This window comes from Leptodactylus fuscus, chromosome 3 (genome assembly GCF_031893055.1).
Source record: "Leptodactylus fuscus isolate aLepFus1 chromosome 3, aLepFus1.hap2, whole genome shotgun sequence".
Taxonomy (NCBI): Eukaryota; Metazoa; Chordata; class Amphibia; order Anura; family Leptodactylidae; genus Leptodactylus; species Leptodactylus fuscus.
In genome coordinates, this window is record NC_134267.1 from 146,708,638 (window position 1) to 146,729,966 (window position 21,329).

Here is a 21,329-nt window from a genome sequence, read left to right on the forward strand (position 1 = left end):
CTGGAAACAGCCATCACATCTTACCGAAAGGAATCACCCTCGGTTTGGAAAGAAGCCATCTAAACGTTGCACCTTTAATTGAGTTGAGCATTGCACCAGCAAAATGTTAGGCCCTTTGGGTGAGTTGAGCCTTTAACCAACAGAGATTTACTTTTTGGCCCTTTGGGTGAGTTGAGCCTTGCACCAGTTGTGTTTTTGGCCCTTGAGGTGAGTTGAGCCTTGTACCAGCAGTGATTTTGGCCCTTGGGGTGAGTAGAGCCTTGCACCAGCAGTGTTTTGGCTCTTGGGGTGAGTTGAGCGTTGCACCAGCAGTGTTTTTGGCCCTTGGGGTGAGTAGAGCCTTGCACCAGCAGTGTTTTGTCTCTTGGGGTGAATTGAGCCTTGCACTAGCAGTGTTTTTGGCTCTTGAGGTGAGTTGAGCCTTGTACCAGCAGTGATTTTGGCCCTTGGGGTGAGTTGAGCCTTGCACCAGCAGTGTTTTTGGCCCTTGGGGTGAGTAGAGCCTTGCACCAGCAGTGTTTTGGCTCTTGGGGTGAGTTGAGCGTTGCACCAGCAGTGTTTTTGGCCCTTGGGGTGAATTGAGCCTTGCACTAGCAGTGTTTTTGGCTCTTGAGGTGAGTTGAGCCATGCACCAGCAGTGTTTTGGCTCTTGGGGTGAGTAGAGCCTTGCACCAGCAGTGTTTTGTCTCTTGGGGTGAATTGAGCCTTGCACTAGCAGTGTTTTTGGCTCTTGAGGTGAGTTGAGCCATGCACCAGCAGTGTTTTTGCCCCTTGAGGTGAGTTGAGCTTTGCAACAGCAGTGTTTTTGGCTCTTGGGGTGAGTTGAGCCTTGAAGCAGCAGTGTTTTTGGCTCTTGGGGTGAGTTGAGCCTTGCACCAGCAGTGTTTTTGGCCCTTGAGGTGAGTTGAGCCTTGCACCAGCAGTGTTTTTGGCCCTTGGGGTGAGTTGAGCCTTGCACTAGCAGAGTATTAGGCCTTTAAATTGAGTTGAGCCTTGTAGCAGCAGTTTTAGGCCCTTAAATTGAGTTGAACCTTGTAGCAGCAGTTTTAGGCCCTTAAATTGATTTGAGTCTTGTAGCAGCAGCAGTTTTTGGCCCTGAAGTTGAGTTGAGCCTTGTAGCAGCAGTTTTAGGCCCTTAAATTGAGTTGAGCCTTGTAGCAGCAGAGTTTTAGGCCCTTAAATTGAGTTGAGCCTTGCAGCAGCAGAGTTTTAGGCCCTTTGGGTGAATTGAGCCTTATAGCAGCAGTTTTAGGTCCTTTGGTTGAATTGAACCTTGTAGTAGCAGAGTTTTATGCCGTTTGGGTGACCCGTAAAAAACTTAGATTTCAGATCCTTGGGGGGGGGGGGGGGGGCCCTAAAACATTACTTTTCAGGCCCTTGGGGGGGGGGGAGCCCTAAAACATTAATCTTCAGGCCCTTGGGGAGGAGTCCTAAAACATTAATGGGGTTTCTTAAGTATTAAATTACGGAGAAGATGGTGTTGGAGGAGGACGAATAAATTGTGTGCTGGCAGCACTACACCCTGCACCCCGCTTGATGTTGTGGCACTGCTGGCTGCACTTCTCAAGTATATAATTGGAGTCGAGGTACTGTGGACTGGATGCCCAGCTGGATTTCCACGTCCACGTCCCCTTGTGTTACTGACGAGGGGCACTGCTGGCTGCACTTCTCAAGTATATAATTGGAGTCGAGGTACTGTGGACTGGATGCCCAGCTGGATTTCCACGTCCACGTCCCCTTGTGTTACTGACGAGGGGCACTGCTGGCAGCCCCTCTCCAGTACCTGGACTGTGGACTGGATACCCAGCTGGATTTCCACGTCCTCTTGTGCTACTGACGAGGGGCACTGCTGGCAGCCCTTCTCCAGTACCTGAAATGTGGACTGGATGTCCAGCTGGATTTCCTCGTCCATTTCCTCGACCCCCTTGTTCTACTGATGAGGGGTACTGCTGGCAGCCCCTCTCCAGTACTAGGACTGTGGACTGGATGCCCAGCTGGATTTTCTAGTCCATGTCCTGGCCCCCGTCCCTTGCTGCTACCCTGATGCATCATTGGTAGGTTTAGTGTATGCGTACACTGTTCCTGCAGTGTAGCTCTGAAAAGAGCTGTTGTTTCAGAATGTTTTCCTGCCTAGCAGAAGCGAATCCCTCTCTAGCCCTCAGCAGATCTCTGTCCCTATTAGAGATGAGCGAGTACTGTTCGGATCAGCCGATCTGAACAGCACGCACGCATTGAAATGAATGGAAGCACCTGGTACTTCCGCTTTGACGCCGGCCGGCTGCTTAACCCCCCGCGTGCCGGCTACGTCCATTCATTTCAATGCGTGCGTGCTGTTCGGATCGGCTGATCCGAACAGTACTCGCTCATCTCTAGCCCCTATCTCTCCAAGCCGCAAATGAGACGAAAATGGCGGCCACTATTCTTATGAATCCGAAGTCACCTGATTTCAGCAGCCAATGGCTTTTTCCTATTTTTTTTCAATGCCTACGTCGTTGTAGTTCCTGTCCCACCTCCCCTGCACAGTTGTTGGTGCAAAAAAAGCGCCAGGGAAGGTGGGAGGGGAAATGAATTTTTACTGCGATTGCCACGTGGTATTCGATTGGAATCAAATATCTCGAACAGCCTGATATTCGATCGAATAGCTATTCGATCGAACTCTGTTCGCTCATCTCTAATAATAATAATAAATTTTATTTATATAGCGCCAACATATTCCGCTGCACTGTACAATTTGTAGGGTTCAAATACAGACGGAAAGATACAGTACAACAAAAGTCATTTCACACAATGGGACTGAGGGCCATGCTCGCAAGAGATTGCCATCTATGAAGTAGAGGTAGTGGCACAAGAGGAAGCAGGGGCGGCATCGGAGGTAGCATTGCTTATACAACCTCAGACAATTTTGTAATAGAGGTTACTGTCATTACACAAACATAAAACTTTATGAGCCATCACCAGTCGTGTCCTTTAACATGAGGATGGTGCTTGGACATATAACGTTAGCCTGAAATGGCATCATACCGTGGGGTAATGTGGGAGCGGGGACAGAGGAAGGTAATATTTTAGAGATTCTAACTACGGTATGGAAGGTTTTTACATAGGAATTGTGATAGGCCTGTCTGAAATGATGTGTCTTCAGTTTGCTCTTGAAACTGTAGAAATTGGGAGTTAATCTGATTATACGGGATTGAGCATTCCAGAGAAGTGGTGCAGCTCGGGAGAAGTCTTGTATATGAGCGTGGGAGGTTCAGATAATAGAGGATGTAAGTGTTAGATCATTGAGTGAGCGGAGAGCACGGGTTGGGCGGTAGACAGAGATGAGGGAAGAAATGTAGGGAGGGGCGGCATTATGGAGAGCCTTGTGGATGAGAGTAATAACTTTATATTTTATTCTATAATGAATAGGCAGCCAGTGTAGTGACTGGTACAGACCAGAGGCATCGCTGTAGCGTCTAGCCTGATAGATGAGCCTGGCCGCTGTATTCAGAATAGATTGTAGAGGGGAGAGTTTAGTGAGGGGAAGACCGATTAGTAAGGAATTACAGTAGTCCAGGCGAGAGTGAATCAGAGAGACAATAAGTGTCTTTAGTGTATCTCTGGTAAGGAAAGGGCGTATTCTGGAGATGTTTTTGAGGTGGAGGTGACATGAGTGTGCCAGTGATTATTTAGAGGGAACTTGTCAGCTCGATTTAGGACACTAAACCACTCACAGGTCATTATAAACCTGGGGTTTAGTGTTCCAAATCGCCCTGTCATAAAGCAATACATGGCCGCATTAAAAATATAACAAACTTTATACTAACCTAGAAATAAATCCAATGAGTCTCTTAGGACTGATCTCTGTGCTCCCGATGCTTGTGCTGTTCTTCAGTGAAGTTTAGGACGTACACCTCGGCTTCTTCAGTGTGCAAGTGCCATAGGTATGGGGCATGTGCACTGAGGCAGAGCTGTACCCCTCTGGCTTCAATGGAGAACTGCATCGGTGTGGGGACTACAGCGACAGGCGAGTATAAGGCTTTTTATTTTTAACATGGCCACAGAAGGCTTTATAACAGGACGAGTTGGATCTGTAGGTGGATTTGTATCTCAAATTTTCCTGACAGAATCCTTTTAATCTGTTTTTATTTGAACCAGGGGGTGTAGGGGTAACAGTCGCTACTGGGTCCTTGATCCTGAGGGAGATTCAGTTGTCCCTGTGCCACATAAAACTCTTCTAAATGGCACAAGGTAGGTTGAGCCCCCACTTTTGCATTGGAGCTCAGGTAACACCTCAGCTTTGTATTTCTGAGCTTTAATGTGTCAAGCTTTCCCATGTGTAATATGTAACAACATGACACACCCCTATAACATCAGCACTGAAACTCCCTGCCCCGCCACCTGCTGGCAGACATGCACATTGCAGAGGTTTCACTAGCAGGAGGCTCACGGGACTTGTAGTCTTGACGCTCGCCGGAAGTACGAAGCACGAGTGCGGTGGGCGGGTTCAGGGCAGGGCTGATCTATGTTTTGACGTGAGATGGAAAGTGTTTTCACCGGGCACAGACATGGAGATCAGCGGCCTGCGCCGGGAAGTATGTGCTGGGTAAGTCACCGCCTGGTTGTGGGCATGCAGAACATGGCTGCAGTATACCTTGGGTACATGTAACACTATATGGTGATCTAGCTGAGCTGTGGTGGACGGCGGCTGTGAGCTCTGAGCTGGGGCTTGTGGAGTATTCTGGTAAGTACTTCAGACATGTCGCTGCTAGGAGTGTCCAGGGGCAGGTTGGGGTCATTGGGGGAGGTGAGCACAGCAGGGCTCCTAACAAGTGTCTTCAGTATCTTGTACATAGACACCAGTAAGGCTCTGTTCAGTACTCTGGTTTTCTGGGACATAATATTGAATGGCCCATCCTTAGGTTATCATGTATACATTGGTCAGGGCCGGGTCTCTGACCTCTGCCAGTCAGTAGTTTGAAGGCGCTGGGTGATCACCGCAGTCACTTCAGTACTTGCTGTACACTTGTGCTTAGTATCACAGCTCCACTCTTTATCTGGAATGGGACTGAACTGCAGTCAGACCATGTGACCTATAAACGTCAGTCAGTCGGAGTGGCACTGCCACTTCTAACAGCTGTTCTGTGTGCGTCCTGGGTATCAAAACCTTGTTAATCTTCAATTGGTGACCCAGATTAAAGACAGTTCATCAGTTAATAAGTCTCAGAAGACCCCTTTAAGCCATGGCCCAATGGGAAGGAAACGCCGCGATTTTCTGGGAAAAATCGTGGTGTTTTACAGTAAGGGCAAAGTGGATGGGATGCTAACGAATCCCATGCCCACTTTGTGGTAAAAAAAACCACGGTGCGGACAAGCTGTGATTTTCAAAACTGGTGTAGTTTTGGAAATCACAGCATGTCAGTTATACCTATGAAAACACTAGCAGTTTCCTTATAGGGTAATTGTAATGGAAAATGCCGCAAACTTTCTGTCTAAAGTGCTGCAGGAAGAACCGCGATGCATGGAGACCCCCCCCGAACGGAATACCAACGCTAATGCAAGTGATGTGCTTGCAAAGCACATGGAGCCCATAGACTATAATGGGCTCTGTGTGCTTGCCGCACACTGCCCGCACGAATGATTTGTGCGAGCAGCGCGCGGCAAGCACACGGAGCCCGTTATGGTCTATGGAGGGTCTCCATGCGGACTCCTTGCAGACGGAATACAAGCACTAGTGTAAGCCAACCCTTAGGCTGAGACCCCACGCTGCCAAAAAGCGTTTTTTTTTTTTTTTTTTGGAAGCCAACGTTAGGGGTGAACTTGGCAGAAAGGAGAGGTTTAAGAGCTTCCTATATATTTCCCATTCCCGTTGAAGCCACTCTTGGCTCGAAAAAATGCTGCAAAATCTGCAATAAAAAGGCAGCTTTTCCGAAACGTGGGGCCTTCGCCTTAAAGGGTTTGTCCAGGATCTGAAGGTAATTGATACTGATGACCCTTCCACAGGAGCCACATTCATTCATTTGGCCATCGGTGGTGCAATGGGGAACATTTAGATGGGGCTAAAATTCGTCAACTTGCTGGACGTGGAGGTGGATTCTCGGAAAAATGAATATAAGGAAATGTGAAAAAAGCTCCTACATTTATTAGTCCTAAAAGATGACGTTTCGGCCATAACAGGACATAGCACGACCTTCATCACCTATTTGATGAATGCAGCAGATGGCTGGTGACATTACCAGTACTTGTGTGTGTTTGTTAGCTAGAGCTGGTCCTTGGTGACAGAATGGTGTCACAACTCTAGGCATGAAACACTTGCTGCGTGACACACAATGAATGTCACAACTGACTTGTTCTAAGTACTGTAGGTCACAGGGTGAACACTTCATGGATTTCTCACCTTTGCATGTACTAGTGGATCATAATCTCTGTTATATAATGACTCTTCTTGCCAAAACTTCATTAGGCTTCAGTCATATCTGTGTCAGAGACTCTTACAGATTTTGCAGGAAAATTGGCAGAGAAAAAAGTTCTGCATGGAGTCTGCAGGTAACCGCTGTTTTAGGGATTGTTCCCACGGCGAAATTTGCATTCCGTGTGTGAATACTATTGCATGGCTAGCCGTGATGGGATGCCGGTGCAGTGCACTAGCATTCCTCTCTGGATTAGGCCCAAAGAATGGGCCTAATCGGGAGGGAGCCTTGTGCCATGGAATCCACAGTAAGATAGGTTATGTCACTTCTTTTTTCCGCTACTAGCTGGCAGAAAAAAAAAAGAGCGGCTCCAAATGAAGTCAATGGAAGCCGTTTTTGGAGGCGGATTTTGAGGCATATTCCACGTCAAAATCCGCTCCAAAAAAACTCAGTGTGAACATACCCTTAGGGGACAGGCTCTCCGTCGTTTGGATCCCAAGGCGGATATGGACGATGGAGAGTAGACACAAGTCTGAACCTAACCCTATTTAGTTCCACTTTGACTCTACCATATTATTGTTGTTTCGTCTCTGGATTGATTTTGTTGTATAGTCCTGGCCTCAGTGAAGAACTGGGCTGGCGGAGATACAGCCATCTGAAGTGACCTTCCCCACTTGGTAAATGCTTCAGATCTGCTTATGGCCCTCAGTTAGAGGGTTGCTAAGGAGAATGTTACAGCCTGTTTTATAATAAAAGGGAAGCTAGATGGGTTAATAAAGTGTATTAGAAAAATGGTCGCCAAACACCCCCCCAACAAAATAGTGTGGGGGGAAAAAAAAAAGGTGGTTACGCTTTAAGCAAAAAGAGGCGGTGTGCTTGTAGTACAGTACGTTCTGGTCTAGTAACCTGACATGCTTCTTTACATTTAGTAATTGTAATTTTACGCTGTAGCAGTTTAACACTTTACATTCTAGTGACAGTCTCTGTGTATAGAGTTGTGTAGACCTTATTAGCCTTCATGGTATATGTGTAACATGTCTATAAACTCGTATGATGTGCTGTCCATATAGCATCAGATTGGTAATTTCAGCTCGAAGGTCTAATAATGTTTTACTATGCCGTATACATTACAAACACTTGTCACTTCCAAGAACATCTTTCATAGTGTTCATGCACAGATATGGGAGAGGCCTTTATACGTATGTATAGATGAGGAGGTGGCGTCACTCTGCTTAGTCTGTGGGATGTGTGAATATACGGTATAAATAGAATCTTGTATCTCCAGTTGTGTGAGTAATGGTGGCTGCTCTGAGCAGTGAAGGTGCATAATAAAAAGTGATGTCATAGATAAGAGAGCCAGAAGAAGCGACCTCTGATCAGATCATTTTCTGAGTGCTCTGCTGTGCTATATGTAAAGTATGAGGGTGAAGCTTTCAGTACGCAGGGGGTATTACATGGCAGGCAAAGCTATTTCTGTGTGATTAAAAAGTAAGTGGAGAGATATGAAGAATATTGTATTACATGTGCGTCATTTTTGAGTGAAGAGATTATATCATATAGGGATTAGTTAATAGACTCAGATCTATGGGGATCCGTGAAGACTGTATCCCTTGGATGTAAAACGTGGTCCTGTGGCGGCTTTATTTCCCGCTCAGACCGCTGGTATAGTGCTATACAATTATTCGTCACAATTTATTGAACATTTTCCCTAAATTACGGTTAATAAATGATTTGTAGGACACTCTTTATATGCCACGCGACTGAATGTGGTTTTGGTTATTTGTGTATTAGCAATCCTGATTGGATAGTGTATAGTTGGTGACATATCCTGTAGCCAATGGCCTTGTGATGGAACGGCATGGATGCAGAATAACTGAAATAATGGATATGAGACATTCATGGATTCATTGAGCCGACTTTTGGATTTGATTATTTTGAGGTTAATTTCCCAGCTGTACGTAGCTGTGTGAATAAAACTCAATGTGAGTTATGATGCAGTGACTTCTCCCCTTCCCAAATGTCCAGATCGGTTTGTAATGAAACCAGTCCAGCACAAAAGTGATCTGGAGGTTTAGGAGCTCTCTGCATCTTAAGTGACAAGGACACACTGAGATCCATTGACACAGCCATGGATAGTCTGGGAAATACAGCATGCATACAGACAGTGTTTCATGGCTCAGCCATGGTCTTACAAATTGCTTCTTAGGCTAGAAGGGGGGGGGGGGCTGGGGGTCATTTGATTTATTGTCTGTTAGAATTGAATCAGTTCATCCTCTGTCACCCTAGCTGCTTTATCCACCATTGTTTAGAGATGTCCTCTTGAATTGTCTATTTACTGGCAATAGACGGTTTATCTATTGAAGATACTTATCCACTTTTGGCACCAGACACCTGAGTCCATTGTTTCCAACCAAAAGGAGAATTAATGAACGTGTATGGTTCAGATGTTATCGCATGTCATTGAATGCTTTGGAGTGTGTAAACGGTGCCGATCTCCATATACATATACCTAGTCTAAGGTAGGGTCCGCACTGGGTGAGTGTGATGTATAGTGGTGATGTGTAATGGCTGGATCTCAAAAAATCCTATCTATACTATGCAGAAAAAAACCCCACAGAGCAAAGTGATTTCCAGGTTCTGATCCATTAGTATGGCCGTTATTACTGGGGGTCTGTCTGAGGTGTTTCAACAGTTGACCTATTGCCTAGCCCCTCCCCCCTCCCGAAAATGGTGGCTGAAGGTCAAGGTGTTTTATTTATTTTCCTCTGGTCTAATGATATTGTGCCAATATTCAGCAGGGATGAACACTGGAGGCTCCTGGATAATCTGAAAACCACTGTGGAAGGACTAGTATCAGGCAACAGCCGAAATGTGTGGTCCAAGTATGGTGGCCTTCAGAGACTCTGCCGAGATATGAGCGACATTCTTCAGCATGGTCTTGTATGTGATCAGGTAATATCCTTTCCGTTATTTGAATGGGTTTTAGGTCAAATTGAAATGTATGACAGTAATCGGAATATACTGTACTATTTTTATTTATCCGAGCATGTCCTGAAATACAGGTATATACACAACTGTTTTCTTTGTGTAGAACTGATGGGCATTTAGGCATTGTGGACGGGGTTACCAGAAGAAAAATAGTAAATGGTTTAAAAAAGAAAGTAAATAAAAGGGGGGGGGAGGCACGTCAAAATGGAGAAATACTGGGCTCACAATCTCCCACTGCTCTCATTTCAATGCTTACCTGGCCCCTGTTGGTTTGTACTTTTGTCCCGCCTGAGTGTGGCAGGGGATCAGTGCGACAAGCACTGCTGGTTTTTGTTTTCATTACCCCCCACCTTCCCCGGATGACCCATTTTAACAACATGAACAGATTGGCACAGACTGACACGTCTTTACATATTTTTTTGTTATGTTATGGTTTGGCATAATTGTGTTGAAATATAGGAGCAACTTGACTCATATACAGAGCTGTCTGCTTCCTGCCCCATTCTCTGTGTATCAAGTGCCAACAACAGCAGATAGTGGGGATGTCAGATCCTCAATGATTTTATATTGAAGACCTATCTGTAGAATGAGTTAATGGTAATTTTAGCCTGGAGAACCCTTTAATAATCTTAATCTGCCAAGCAAGTAATAGTATCAAGTAATTGTTATATATGAACGATCAATTTTGATCAACAATATATCAGTTTTACACATCTAGACTATTAAACAATTATTGAAGAGGAACTTTCAACAATTCCCTCAAGTCCAGCTCTTTGCATCATTTAATAGGTGCTGCTCCACAGATTCTAGCAATTGGAACTTTTTTGTAGCCACACTATTCCCAAGCAATAAGTGCAGTTAGTTTTGGCGCCGTGTTGTCAGGGTGGTGGGTGTGATTCTGAGCTCTGGCACTAGCTGCCTGGAGCTCTGAATCTTGCAATACAGAGATATAAGTAGCGTATCAGGCACCAAAACTTACAGCACTTATTGCTTGGGAACGGTAAAGAAAGAAATTCCAGCTCTGCCGGAAACCATGTCCATTAACAGATGCTAAGAACTGGAGATGGTAAAAGGTAATCTCTAAAAAGTGTGGTCCACGGATAACTTTTATTTCTTCTCCACAAGATGATAAATTTATGATTACTGAGACTTTGGCTTCTCGAACCCCTATAGGTCATGTGAACAGTGGTTCTGATAGTGTGTTAGTGCGCATATGGGAGGACTGCAATCTGTTCTAAAGGACTGACTAAGATCTCTACTCAGACACTCCCATAGAAAGGAGTGGAACAGTGGATATTAGATTTTCTTCTGGGTGAACCCCTTCCAGACTGCCACTTATGGACGGTCTCTTGTTTACATTGTGTTCTACCTTTTTGAATTTTTTTTTATTAGGAATCTCCTGCTCTGCAGCAACACTGCTGAGGAGAGTAACGCATAAACCATTGATACATGGGTCTAAAGATAAATGCTCTGTAGCTTGGAAGGCTACCACAAGCATAAACAATTACTTTTTTTTCTTTTTTTTTTCCCTTTGCTTTATTTTTGAATTGCTGGTTGCCTCGGGTAGCAAATTCATTGAACTGATTTCAATTGCAGTGATATTTGTTGGTGCCCTTGCAGAATTGTTTGTTAGATTTGTTGGCTGCTGTACATCCCTTTCAAGCAACATGTTTTGGTGGACTTACTGTTCAGGAGTTTGGGAATTCTATTTAGAAACCCCTGTGGGAGTTGTACTTGTAGTAATAGACTGTGGGATGTTAACCTCATCATTGTGCTTCAGGTCTACAGCAAACAGCAGAACTACTGGAACTTTGTGAAGAGCAGTCCACGATTCTTCCCCGGATCGTCTCCTCAGGTAGAGAAGGTAAAATATGAAACCTAACTTATACAAGTCCTTGATGTGACCTGGAGGCTGATCAGATAGGTCTGTGTTCACAGTTCTGTATATATATATATATATATATATATATATATATATATATATATATATATATATATATATATATATATATATATATATATAATTTTTTTTTTTTTTTTTTTTACTTTACATATATAAATTATTGCCTTTTAATAGCTTCTATGGAGATCTTCCTGAACCTTACTTGTTTCCTAATGAACACTCTTGTCTAGCCCTACATCTGTAGTCAGTGTTTCGTTTAAAGGGGTTTTCTAGGATATTCAATATTTAGCAAGCAAAAATAAAAAAACAAACAAAAACATACTCGTTTATCCTCGGTACTTTGCTGTGCCCCAATACATTTTCTGGTTGAAGTTCTCGCCTCACGTGACCACTGAGGCCAATCAACTGTCTAAGGAAAGGAACTGGGACGTCAGTCTCATACATAATACATACAGACGTACATATGTTGTGTGGTGTTGTTTTTTTTTTTTTTGTTTTGTTTTGTTTTTTTGTTCCCCCCTCCCACTTTCCCTCGCCTTGAAAAATTGTATATCCTGGTCAACCCCTTTGAGTAAATGCTGTAATCTATTGTGTACTCCCCTACTTTACTACTGGCTGCATGGTAACCTGTAAAACTGCAGTAAAAAGCCGCTATCTGCTCTCGCTTACTTAGTATGGGCTCACTGTTGCTTATGTGTCAACAGCCTAAGATTACATAATGTAGGAGATACATCTGAAAATGTTATTGGTCTGGCTGTTTCTAAAGTTTCAACCCCCTTTGCACATTGTACACATGGGTGAAAGTTAGCACAACTTTACGTGTACTCTGTTGTGGGAAAAAGCAATTGGTTCAAGTTCTTTCTTTTACTTACAACATATCTTTTGCTTCTTTATCTAGTTCCTCCTCTTCTGTGAAAACAGCCAGAGGAATGGTGATGGTACCAGTGAAGACAGTGGAAAGTTATGGTTACAGCATAGCCTGCAATTCCACAGTCTCTCTGCACAACTCAAGGCCCTTCTTGGGAACAGACAGTATACTAAGAAGTTCTACTCTGGTAAGAAACAGTGTGCATCGTAGTATGGATTTACAGAAACTCTCAAATGCACCTTTCTCCTCTCAGTAGTCACAGTAATGGATCTATGCTTATCTCCTTCAGACGCCTGTATTTCTCTTTTCGTTTGCAGTTTACATATGAACAGCCTATTGGCATATACTGTGTTTACCTTCCTGCACCAGTTTATGCCAACAGGGACTGATGCAAGATGAGTGCTAATAAGTGCTTCTTCACAGCAGTGCCTATAGCGCTGTACTGTGAGAGCAGGGAGGAACGCTCCCTCTGTCTGCTCACAGTACTCATCCATAGATGAACACTATCAGGAGGGGGAGGAGGCGTTCCTCCCCGCTCACACAGTACAGCGCTATAGGCGCTGCTGTGAAGAAGGATGTTCCTGACAGATTGTCAGGAACGCCCTTCTGACTGTGAAGAGCTATGGTAACGGTACCGATAGCTCTTCACCTCGGGCACAGATCGGGAAAGCCAACAGTGCGCTGAATTCAGCGCACTGTTGGCTTTCCAGCAGTATATAAAACTGCCTGTGCCCAAACCCATGAAAGATCCTCTTTAACGGCTCTTTCACATTTGCGCCCGATCTTCGTCTGTCGGGTTTCTGGCTTCTGCAGACAGAAGACGGAAACCCGACAGAGCGTGTCTGACTGTGAGCGCCGGTGATCGTTTTGTGTTCTCCGTGGCAAAATGTTTTTTTGGTTTTTTTTAACCAGACACAAAGTCCTGCATGTCCGACTTTGTATCCGGTTAAAAAAAAAAAAAATGGTTTCACCGTGGAGAGCACAAAACGCTCACTTGCGCTCACGGCCAGACAGTTTCCACAACCATTCCAATGAATGGGTTTGAAAACCGGTTTCGGGCAGGAAACGGAAACCTGCATAATGGAGACCCCGGGCGCAGATGTGAACCCGGCCATAGACGCTTACGAGAAGACTATTAGGGGTACAGCACAAAGCACAATGTTATTTCATGAAAGATGCAAGTATAAAGTAGAAAAGAGTAAGGAGAAAATAGAGATCAGTAGAGGCAAGTAGAGTACTTGTTCTTTAAAACATAACTCCGTGCTCCCCCTTGGTACTAAAAAAAAAATGTATTGTCTTTGCTGTTTCCATAGATTCTGCCTTCCTGCTGAGTGACACTCACGTCACAGCCATGTTTCAGTGTCTAGAAGCTGTTGAACAGAATAATCCCAGATTACTGGCACAAATTGATCCATCGGTGGTGAGCGGTCTTATTCTCTCTACCTGTCTCTCTAACTGAGATTTATTGAAATCTGTAATTAACTTTCTTTTTTCTTAACTCCAGGTTGCTGGAAAAAGAGAATTCATTTCAGGAAAAAGTTTGAGCCTTACTGCTCTACCTGTTACACCAGTCATCCCATACACTGAAAATCCACACCAGCTTCTCTATAGGTCCTGCAACAGCCTGCAAGTTCCAGCCAGTATGCCCAGCAATGGTAAGACTTAGCAGCAAATGGCTTTATATTGACCGGATTATATGACTCAATAAATGCGATTGTGTGTGTATATGTATATATACACACAAATTAGGCAGTTGGTGCTCTTTGGGCTAAAGGCCCTCCCCCAGTGCTCTCTCATTAGCATAATACTTCAGAGTTGTTTCTCTCCAAATCTTCACAAGTGACATACAGAGCAGAGGAGCATTGTTTGTCACTGTAATGTGGCATGTAACCTGCTTGGGAGAAGTGGTAGACTGGCATCAAGTAGCATTATTAAAATCTATTTAGGAAAAAAAACCTGAAATGTGTTTCATGACCCTGGAAAATGTACCAGCCATAAACTCCTCCGTAAGAGTCTATTCACTGGTTCAGGATTGTATGTGGTTTTCTGTATGCATTCCATGCTGAAATTCACATATAAATCTCATGCACGTGGATGAATTTTTCACAACTCTATTTGCTCGCTAAGGAAAGTGTGTGTGTGTGTGTGTGTGTGTGTGTGTGTGTGTGTGTGTGTGTGTGTAAAATAAAGTATCTGGCAGAATAAGTAGCATCCACACAGAAAAGCTGTCAGCTTAGCCTCTGCATGTGGAATGAGGCTATTTCGAATACATATATTTGGTACATGAAATTGCTCCACAGAGATCTTGTCAGCCTCAGGTTTCTGCTGGATTTTTGTAGTAAATACATGTTAGACTGATCTGACTCGTGTCAAGCTCTTCTAGTCAGGGATTGTTTTTAGTTACACTCCCCTTCTATGTCACTGAAGATGCCACTGTCTGCTATATCCAGGATCTAGTGGAGAGAAAATGGGAGAAACTGCTTTATATAACCCTTTTTGTGCTCTTTTATCAGACAAGGCACACACCCTTAGGGATGTGCAGCCTTATACTGGCCACACAGTCCGTGCCCAATAATGTGTCACTTCCCTATTGTAAGCTGATGATTCCATTAATGTTCCTTTCTTTCAGGGTTTCATTCCAGCATAGTAGATCAGCAAAACAACATCTATAAAGAAAGTGCCTCGCTGCCTGTGAATGAGGCCGTGCCTCACACCAGAGACTTGTCTCCCAATGAGCCCTTTTCTCCTGTAAGTGAAATGAGCATCAGCACTATGACCAGCCACAGTGAAGAGACTGCAACTCCAGATGACCCGCCAAGTGAGGCAGATGACGGCCCAGAGTACCTGGCAATAGGAAACATGAGCCGCAGAGCATCTTCTCAGAGCAGCAGTAGTTCTAATCTCTTCTCGGGATCCCAAAAAACAGACACTCCAGTTCCAACAACACCAGCTTTACCAAGTCTCACTCTGCTCTCTGTCCCTCGCCGCTCTAGCTTCTCAGAAGGCCAAATAAGTAATGGATCAAGCCAAATCAGAAAGAGCCACATGCGTTCACACTCTGATACTCATGTAGCTATAGGTAAAAATTATGGTAAGTGTAATGCTCGCTACAAAACTCTTGCTTTTATGTCCAGAAAATTTTCATGTTTCATTCTTAACTATAGTAGGATCACAGTGTAGTCTCATGTTTAACTACTTAAGATGCTCCCTGATCTGTTACTTAAAGTGTATGTGCAATATGTCTGTATATGGCCTCTAATATTTGGTATTTCTGCACTCCGTAATCTGTTTTCTTACTTTACCTCTTACTGCTGACACTAGGAGGTGAACGGATTATCACTAGTATAATGGAGGATCCAGTAGCAGGTTCAGCCTTACTTATTGTCTGAAGAGCAGAAGCACTGGTCTACTGATACATTGGTTATATAGCGAAATCCAGTGGTTTGACATATGCTGGCTAGTATGACACTGGGCAAGTGTCTTCATTGGAGTACTTAAGTAAACAAATAGAATTTTACTAGTGAAAATGAAAAAAGGGAACTAAGTTGTATGCAAATTTTATACTGGTTCCTGTCTCCTGTTATAGCTCAATAGACTACATTCAGATTACAGTTTGGTACATGTGAATGTGGTTTATAAACCTGCTTATTAAATTTCTTTCCCTGTCTTTTCTCTAGCATGACATTTATTGTGTAGGATGGTTCACAGTTCATGATCTGTGCATACACTAAATATATCCATAGAATTCTGTGAACTCAATGCATATCAAAATGATAGCTGATATATACATCTTGCAAAAATTTAAAAAAAATCAATACAATGGGAGGCAATACAGAGGTATATTCCACTGTTATTCTGTATGATACTTTAGAAACATTGCTGGCAGTAAAGATGGCTGTGGGGGTTATGGAGCCATGTTGCAGGGGATGTAGAAACAAATGTGAGGCAATCTGTTTAACCATTGTTTGAAAGAAACCAATGTTCAACCCATCAGAACCAGTGCTTTGCTTCTCTCAATATCCTTGTATGTGTATTGCATGGATTATTACCGTATTTTTCGGACTATAAGACGCACTTTTTTTCCTCCCAATATGGGAGGAAAATGTGTGTGCGTCTTATAGTCCGAATGCAGCGTGCGCAGCGTCTGTGTCCCGTCTGTGCGAATGAAAAGAAGAGCAGCACGGTGCCTGCCTGCTCTGCCCCTCCTTCCCTGTCTGTGTCGCGTGTTTGCAGGAGCGAGATCTGAGAGGCAGGGAAGTAGGGGCGGGCCAGACAGGTGAAGGAAGCGTGGTTTCAAGCTTGCCGAGAAAACCACGCCTCTTTCACCCGTCTGGCTCGTCCCTCCTTCACTGCCTCTCAGATCTGGCTCCGGCAATGAAACCACACAGACAGGGAAGGAGGGGCGGGCCAAACGGGAAGCTTGAAACCACGCCTCCTTCACCCGTCTGGCCCGCCCCTATTTCCCTGCCTGTGTGGCATCATTGCAGAAGCGACATCTGAGAGGCAGTGAAGGAGGGACGAGCCAGACAGGTGAAAGAGGTGTGTTTTCAAGTTTGCTTAGAAAACCACACCTCCTTCACCCGTCTGGCCCGCCCCTTTTTCTCTTCTTACATAGCTTCACTGCAGGGTGTCTCTTTCCATCCATGGATGAGATTAGATAGAATAGATAGATAGACAGACAGACAGACAGACAGACAGATAGATAGATAGATAGATAGGAGATAGATAGATAGGATAGATTAGATAGATAGGATAGATTAGATAGATAGATATGTTCAAATCACCCCCATAGCCCTACAATACATATAAAACAAAAACATTACTGTGAAACACATACACATTTGGTATCCCTGTGTCCGAAAGCCCCCGGTTCTATTTACATTGGTGAAATATTATATTATTAGGTTATTAAATATTTCACCAATTTTTTTTCCTTAATTTTTTTTCCCCCTATTTTCCTCCTCTAAAACCTTAGTGCGTCTTATGGTCCGGTGCGTCTTATAGTCCGAAAAATACGGTATATGATTGTAAATTCTTATTCCTGTAGATTGCATGTATTGTATGGTTGTAAATTGTATACAGTTTGTACGAGACTTTTATTTGACATGATCTGACTTGATATTAGGGCTGGGCGATTATGACCTAAATCAAAATTGCAATTAATCAGGCATTTTACCTTGGTTATAATTTATGACCATTTAGGCAACACACCTTTTAAACTACACCCCTTCTGCATTGTTAGGAGAACCTTGCATGATTCGTCCCATGAGTTTCATCTGCCAATTTCATTCAGACCAAACATGACCAAACCAAAAACTGCTATTGTTATACTGTGGGGTCTGAATAGACCCTAGCGTATAAGCAGATGCTCAGGGGAGGTGATCATACAAAAAAAAATATTGTAATAACCGAAGTGAAGAAAATCACGTTGGTTATCTGACTTTATGTTCAGTTATTTTCCACTTAAAGGGGTTATTCAGCTTCCAAAAATTATCTGGAAATACATTCACAGCAGTGCTAAATACTGTTCCTTGAGCTGCCTTTTATTGTGCATACTGAATGCAGATGTGAACCAAGTCTCACAGATACACTGCATATAATGGAGTGTGATACCAGGAGTCTCAAGTAAAATAAAGCCAAGAAAAGGCTGCGCATGAAAACCGTGAGTGGTTTAGCACTACTGAGAATGTATTTGCAGATAATTTTTGGTAACTGGATAACTCCTTTAATCGTCCAGCCCTACCTGATACGTTATCGGAATCCCTGTCTAGGGTTTGACTTCCATCACTCTCTGTTCTTATATAGTTCTCAATTCTTTTGGTGTTCTTGGTTTCATTTTACAAACCATGTAAAATATCAATTTTTCTAAGTCAAAATATATTTCATATCTCTGGTGCCTAACTCCTCTCTCTCACTATAGAATCCCATGGAGATGTTTCCAGGAGAAGCAATAATACATTTAATGGAGGAGTAAATACTCCCAACTCTCTTTATGTAGATTATGGTAAGTACTTTGGTTTTCTGGCATTAACTTTTTTTTTTTTTTTTCTTAAAACTATTGTTCAAAGAGGATCTTTCACTAGGTTTCCCCATACATCCTGCACACATTGGTAAATAGATCTGTAAGACCTGATGAGGATGTCTACTTCCTTCTGATAATGTCTTAGAGCAGTTGCATAATTCTGCAGAATATTAAAATAAGCCAGAGACTGGCAGAGCTTATGAGTCCAGTGCATTCATGATCTAAGCTCAGTCTCTGCCTAACTGACAAGCCACAGCTTCTACTGAGCAGGGTGGGATTACAGTAGCAGCCGCAGCGGAGGAATACAATGGAATTTGTCAAGAACTAAGTTTAGTTGGTATAAGACACTGGATTTCTGAGTGATGGCTTTCTAGCTGTTCTGAAAATGTTCACTTTAATAATTGTTTTATGCAACCATTCTGACATGGATTTTCAACACCGCAGCATCAAGTGATCTGTTTAAAGCGACTGTCACTATGAAAATGCAGCAAGGCAGAGCTGAGCAGATTTATATAGTTTGGTAGTTTTAATGGTGAAAAAACAAAAAAGAACCTTCGGCTCTCTAGCTCAAGACTTGTTCATCTGGTCATCAAGGAGAGTGCATGGAGAAAGCCAGGGCAGGGAATAGCTTGAACACTTATTCCTTAAAATAAAATAAACTCCAGCAAAAAAAATAAAAATTGTTAGCTACATGTTGTATTTTGCCATTATTCAGGTACCATATGTCTATTTATGCTTTTTTTTTTTTTTTTTTTTTTTTTTTTTTTTTTTGGGGTGGGGGTGGAAGCAGGAATGTTTTAACACAATGATGTGCAAAGATTTCAAAAGTTAACCCCACCCCCACCTGACTTGCACAAATTATAATGCTCCTACTAATGGTCCCCACATAGTATAACGCCACTCAGTGGCTCTCACACAGTATAACATGTCCCCCACAGTTTCATACCCCCCTTCCCCAGGTTGCCTCCACAGTTTTGTGTAGTTTTGTATTGTGAGTACTTTGGTGTTTTGTTTTATTATTAACTGGTTTCGAAACAATTCTGTTGTATTGGCCACTGCGGAGCATGTTATACTGTGTGGGGGGGAGCACTTGGGAGAGCATAATGTGATTTAGGTAAATGAAAAAGTTTGGCGCCAAAACAAAAATTAACCCCTTAAGGACGCAGGGTACTTTGGGCCTTAAGGCTCAGACCCTGTTTTTCAAATATGACATCTTTTACTTTATGTGAGGATAGCTTCATAATGCATTTACCTATCCAGGTGATTCCAAGATTGTTTTTTTGTGACACCTTCTACTTTATGTTGGTGGTAAATTTTGGTCATTATACTTTGCGTTTGTTTGTTAAAAAAAAGGACAATATACTGAAAATTACATAAAATTATCAATTTTGAAAGTTTCTGTTATTCTCGTGAAAACACAGACAGTCCTATCACACAAAATTCTTCCTAATTAACATTTCCCATATGTCTACTTTATATTGGCATTGTTTCTTCAATGTCCTATTACTTTCCTAGGAAGTTGGAAGGCTTATAACTTTAGTAGCAAATTGTCAGATTTTCAAGAAAATTTCAAGATTTTGTATTCTAGGGACCTATTTAGTTGTGAAGTGACTTTGAGGGGCCTATATAATAGAAAACTCCCATAATTGACCCCATTTTTGAAACGGTAGTCTTCAAACTATTCAAAATTGTATATAGGAACTTTATTAACCCTTTAGGTGTTCCACAGGAAGTAATGCAAAATGAAGGTGAAATTTCCAAATGTCACTTTTTTATGCACATTTTCCATTTCAAACCACATTTTTCCGTAACAAAGAAGGGGTTAACAGCAAAACATACCATAATATTTATTCCTCTGATTCTGCAGTTTGTAGAAATATCCCATATGTGGCCCTACTGTACAACGTGACTCAATACGTGTCCTCAAAATCAAAGAGCACCTTTAGGGATTTCGGGCAGCAATTTCATTAGGATGGTTTTTAGACACCATGTTGCATTTACAGAGCCCTAGAAGTACCACAATAGTGGGAAACCTCCAAAAGTGACCCCATTTTGGAAACTGCACCCCTCAAAGAATTTATCAGGGGGTGCAGTGAGTATTAGTATCCCAGACGTGAATGCACAGCGGATGGTGAAGAGGTAATATGTAAGCGGTGCGGAGGACATTGGGAGCACCAAATTCCCTACTATGTCCCAGTAGCTACTATGATTGGGGGGGGGGGGGTCGCTTTGGGGGTCTCTTCTATTGTATTTTCTCTTGTAAGCTGCAAAACTGGTCTGTACCCTGACATACGCTCGCACCACTTATATATTCCCCTCCTGACGCATTTGGCGATTTTGGTTTTTTTTTTTTGTCTTCGCATTATTCAAGCTATATTTTTTTATTTTTGTGTTGATGTGGCCATATGAGTGCTTGTATTTTTCCGGGATATGATGCATTTTGTAATGACAACATTTTTGGGTGCCTATAGCTTATTGGCTATTTTTTATTAACTCTTTTTTTTTGCTGGATAAAAAAAAAAAAATCAATTCTGGCATTGCATTTTACTTTTTAAATGTTTTTCCACATGGTGTACAGCATAAGTATCATGTGACCTTTATTCTGCGGGTCGGTACGGTTACGGCGATACCTCATTTATAGGTTTTTTTTTATGCGTTAGTAATTTTGCTGAACAAAAACCCATTTGGGGACATAAATCAATGTTTTTTTCATTGCCATCTTCTTAGAGGCGTAAAATTTTTATTTTTCGATTGACAGAGTTGGTTGAGGGCTTATTTTTTGCGAGACAACATGTGCTTTTCATTGGTACTATTTTGGTGTACATACGACTTTTTGATCACTTTTTATAGCATATTTTTTAAGGTGAGATGGCAAAAAAATCATTATTTCCGGCGTTTTTTTTCCGTTTTTTTTCTTTACGTATACCATATAGGTGAAATAATGTTTTAATTTTATGGTACAGGTTGTTACGGACGCGGCGATACCAAATATGCATTGTTTTTATTATTTTTTTAGTTTTTTTTTTTTTTTTTCTTTTTTAACTCATTTGATATAGAAAAAGGGAATTTTGGGGCTTTATTAATTTATTTCACACACTTTATTAATTTTTTTTTTTTTACACTTTTTTTCACATTTTTTATTTGTCCTATTAGTGTACTTGA

At 42.5% G+C, this 21,329-nt stretch overlaps 1 protein-coding gene across 5 annotated transcripts in view; it reads left to right on the forward strand.

The window, feature by feature from the left end:
• The first annotated feature begins 4,479 nt into the window (after positions 1–4,479).
• The window catches only part of RUBCN (rubicon autophagy regulator), a 29,892-nt gene continuing 13,042 nt past the window's right edge, over positions 4,480–21,329 (forward strand). Inside the window, exons 1-9 of one of the 5 annotated variants that reach the window (XM_075268505.1) lie at positions 4,493–4,582; positions 9,185–9,338; positions 11,155–11,238; positions 12,176–12,332; positions 13,459–13,565; positions 13,650–13,800; positions 14,775–15,236; positions 15,467–15,511; positions 18,066–18,149. In XM_075268505.1, the coding sequence (XP_075124606.1) occupies positions 4,545–4,582; positions 9,185–9,338; positions 11,155–11,238; positions 12,176–12,332; positions 13,459–13,565; positions 13,650–13,800; positions 14,775–15,236; positions 15,467–15,511; positions 18,066–18,149 (1,282 nt within the window). In that variant the 5' untranslated portion in view covers positions 4,493–4,544. Of the gene's footprint in view, positions 4,583–9,181; positions 9,339–11,154; positions 11,239–12,175; positions 12,333–13,458; positions 13,566–13,649; positions 13,801–14,774; positions 15,237–15,466; positions 15,512–18,065; positions 18,150–21,329 lie in introns of all 5 variants that reach the window. The other 4 variants (XM_075268506.1, XM_075268508.1, XM_075268507.1 and 1 more) reach the window with 4 other exon arrangements.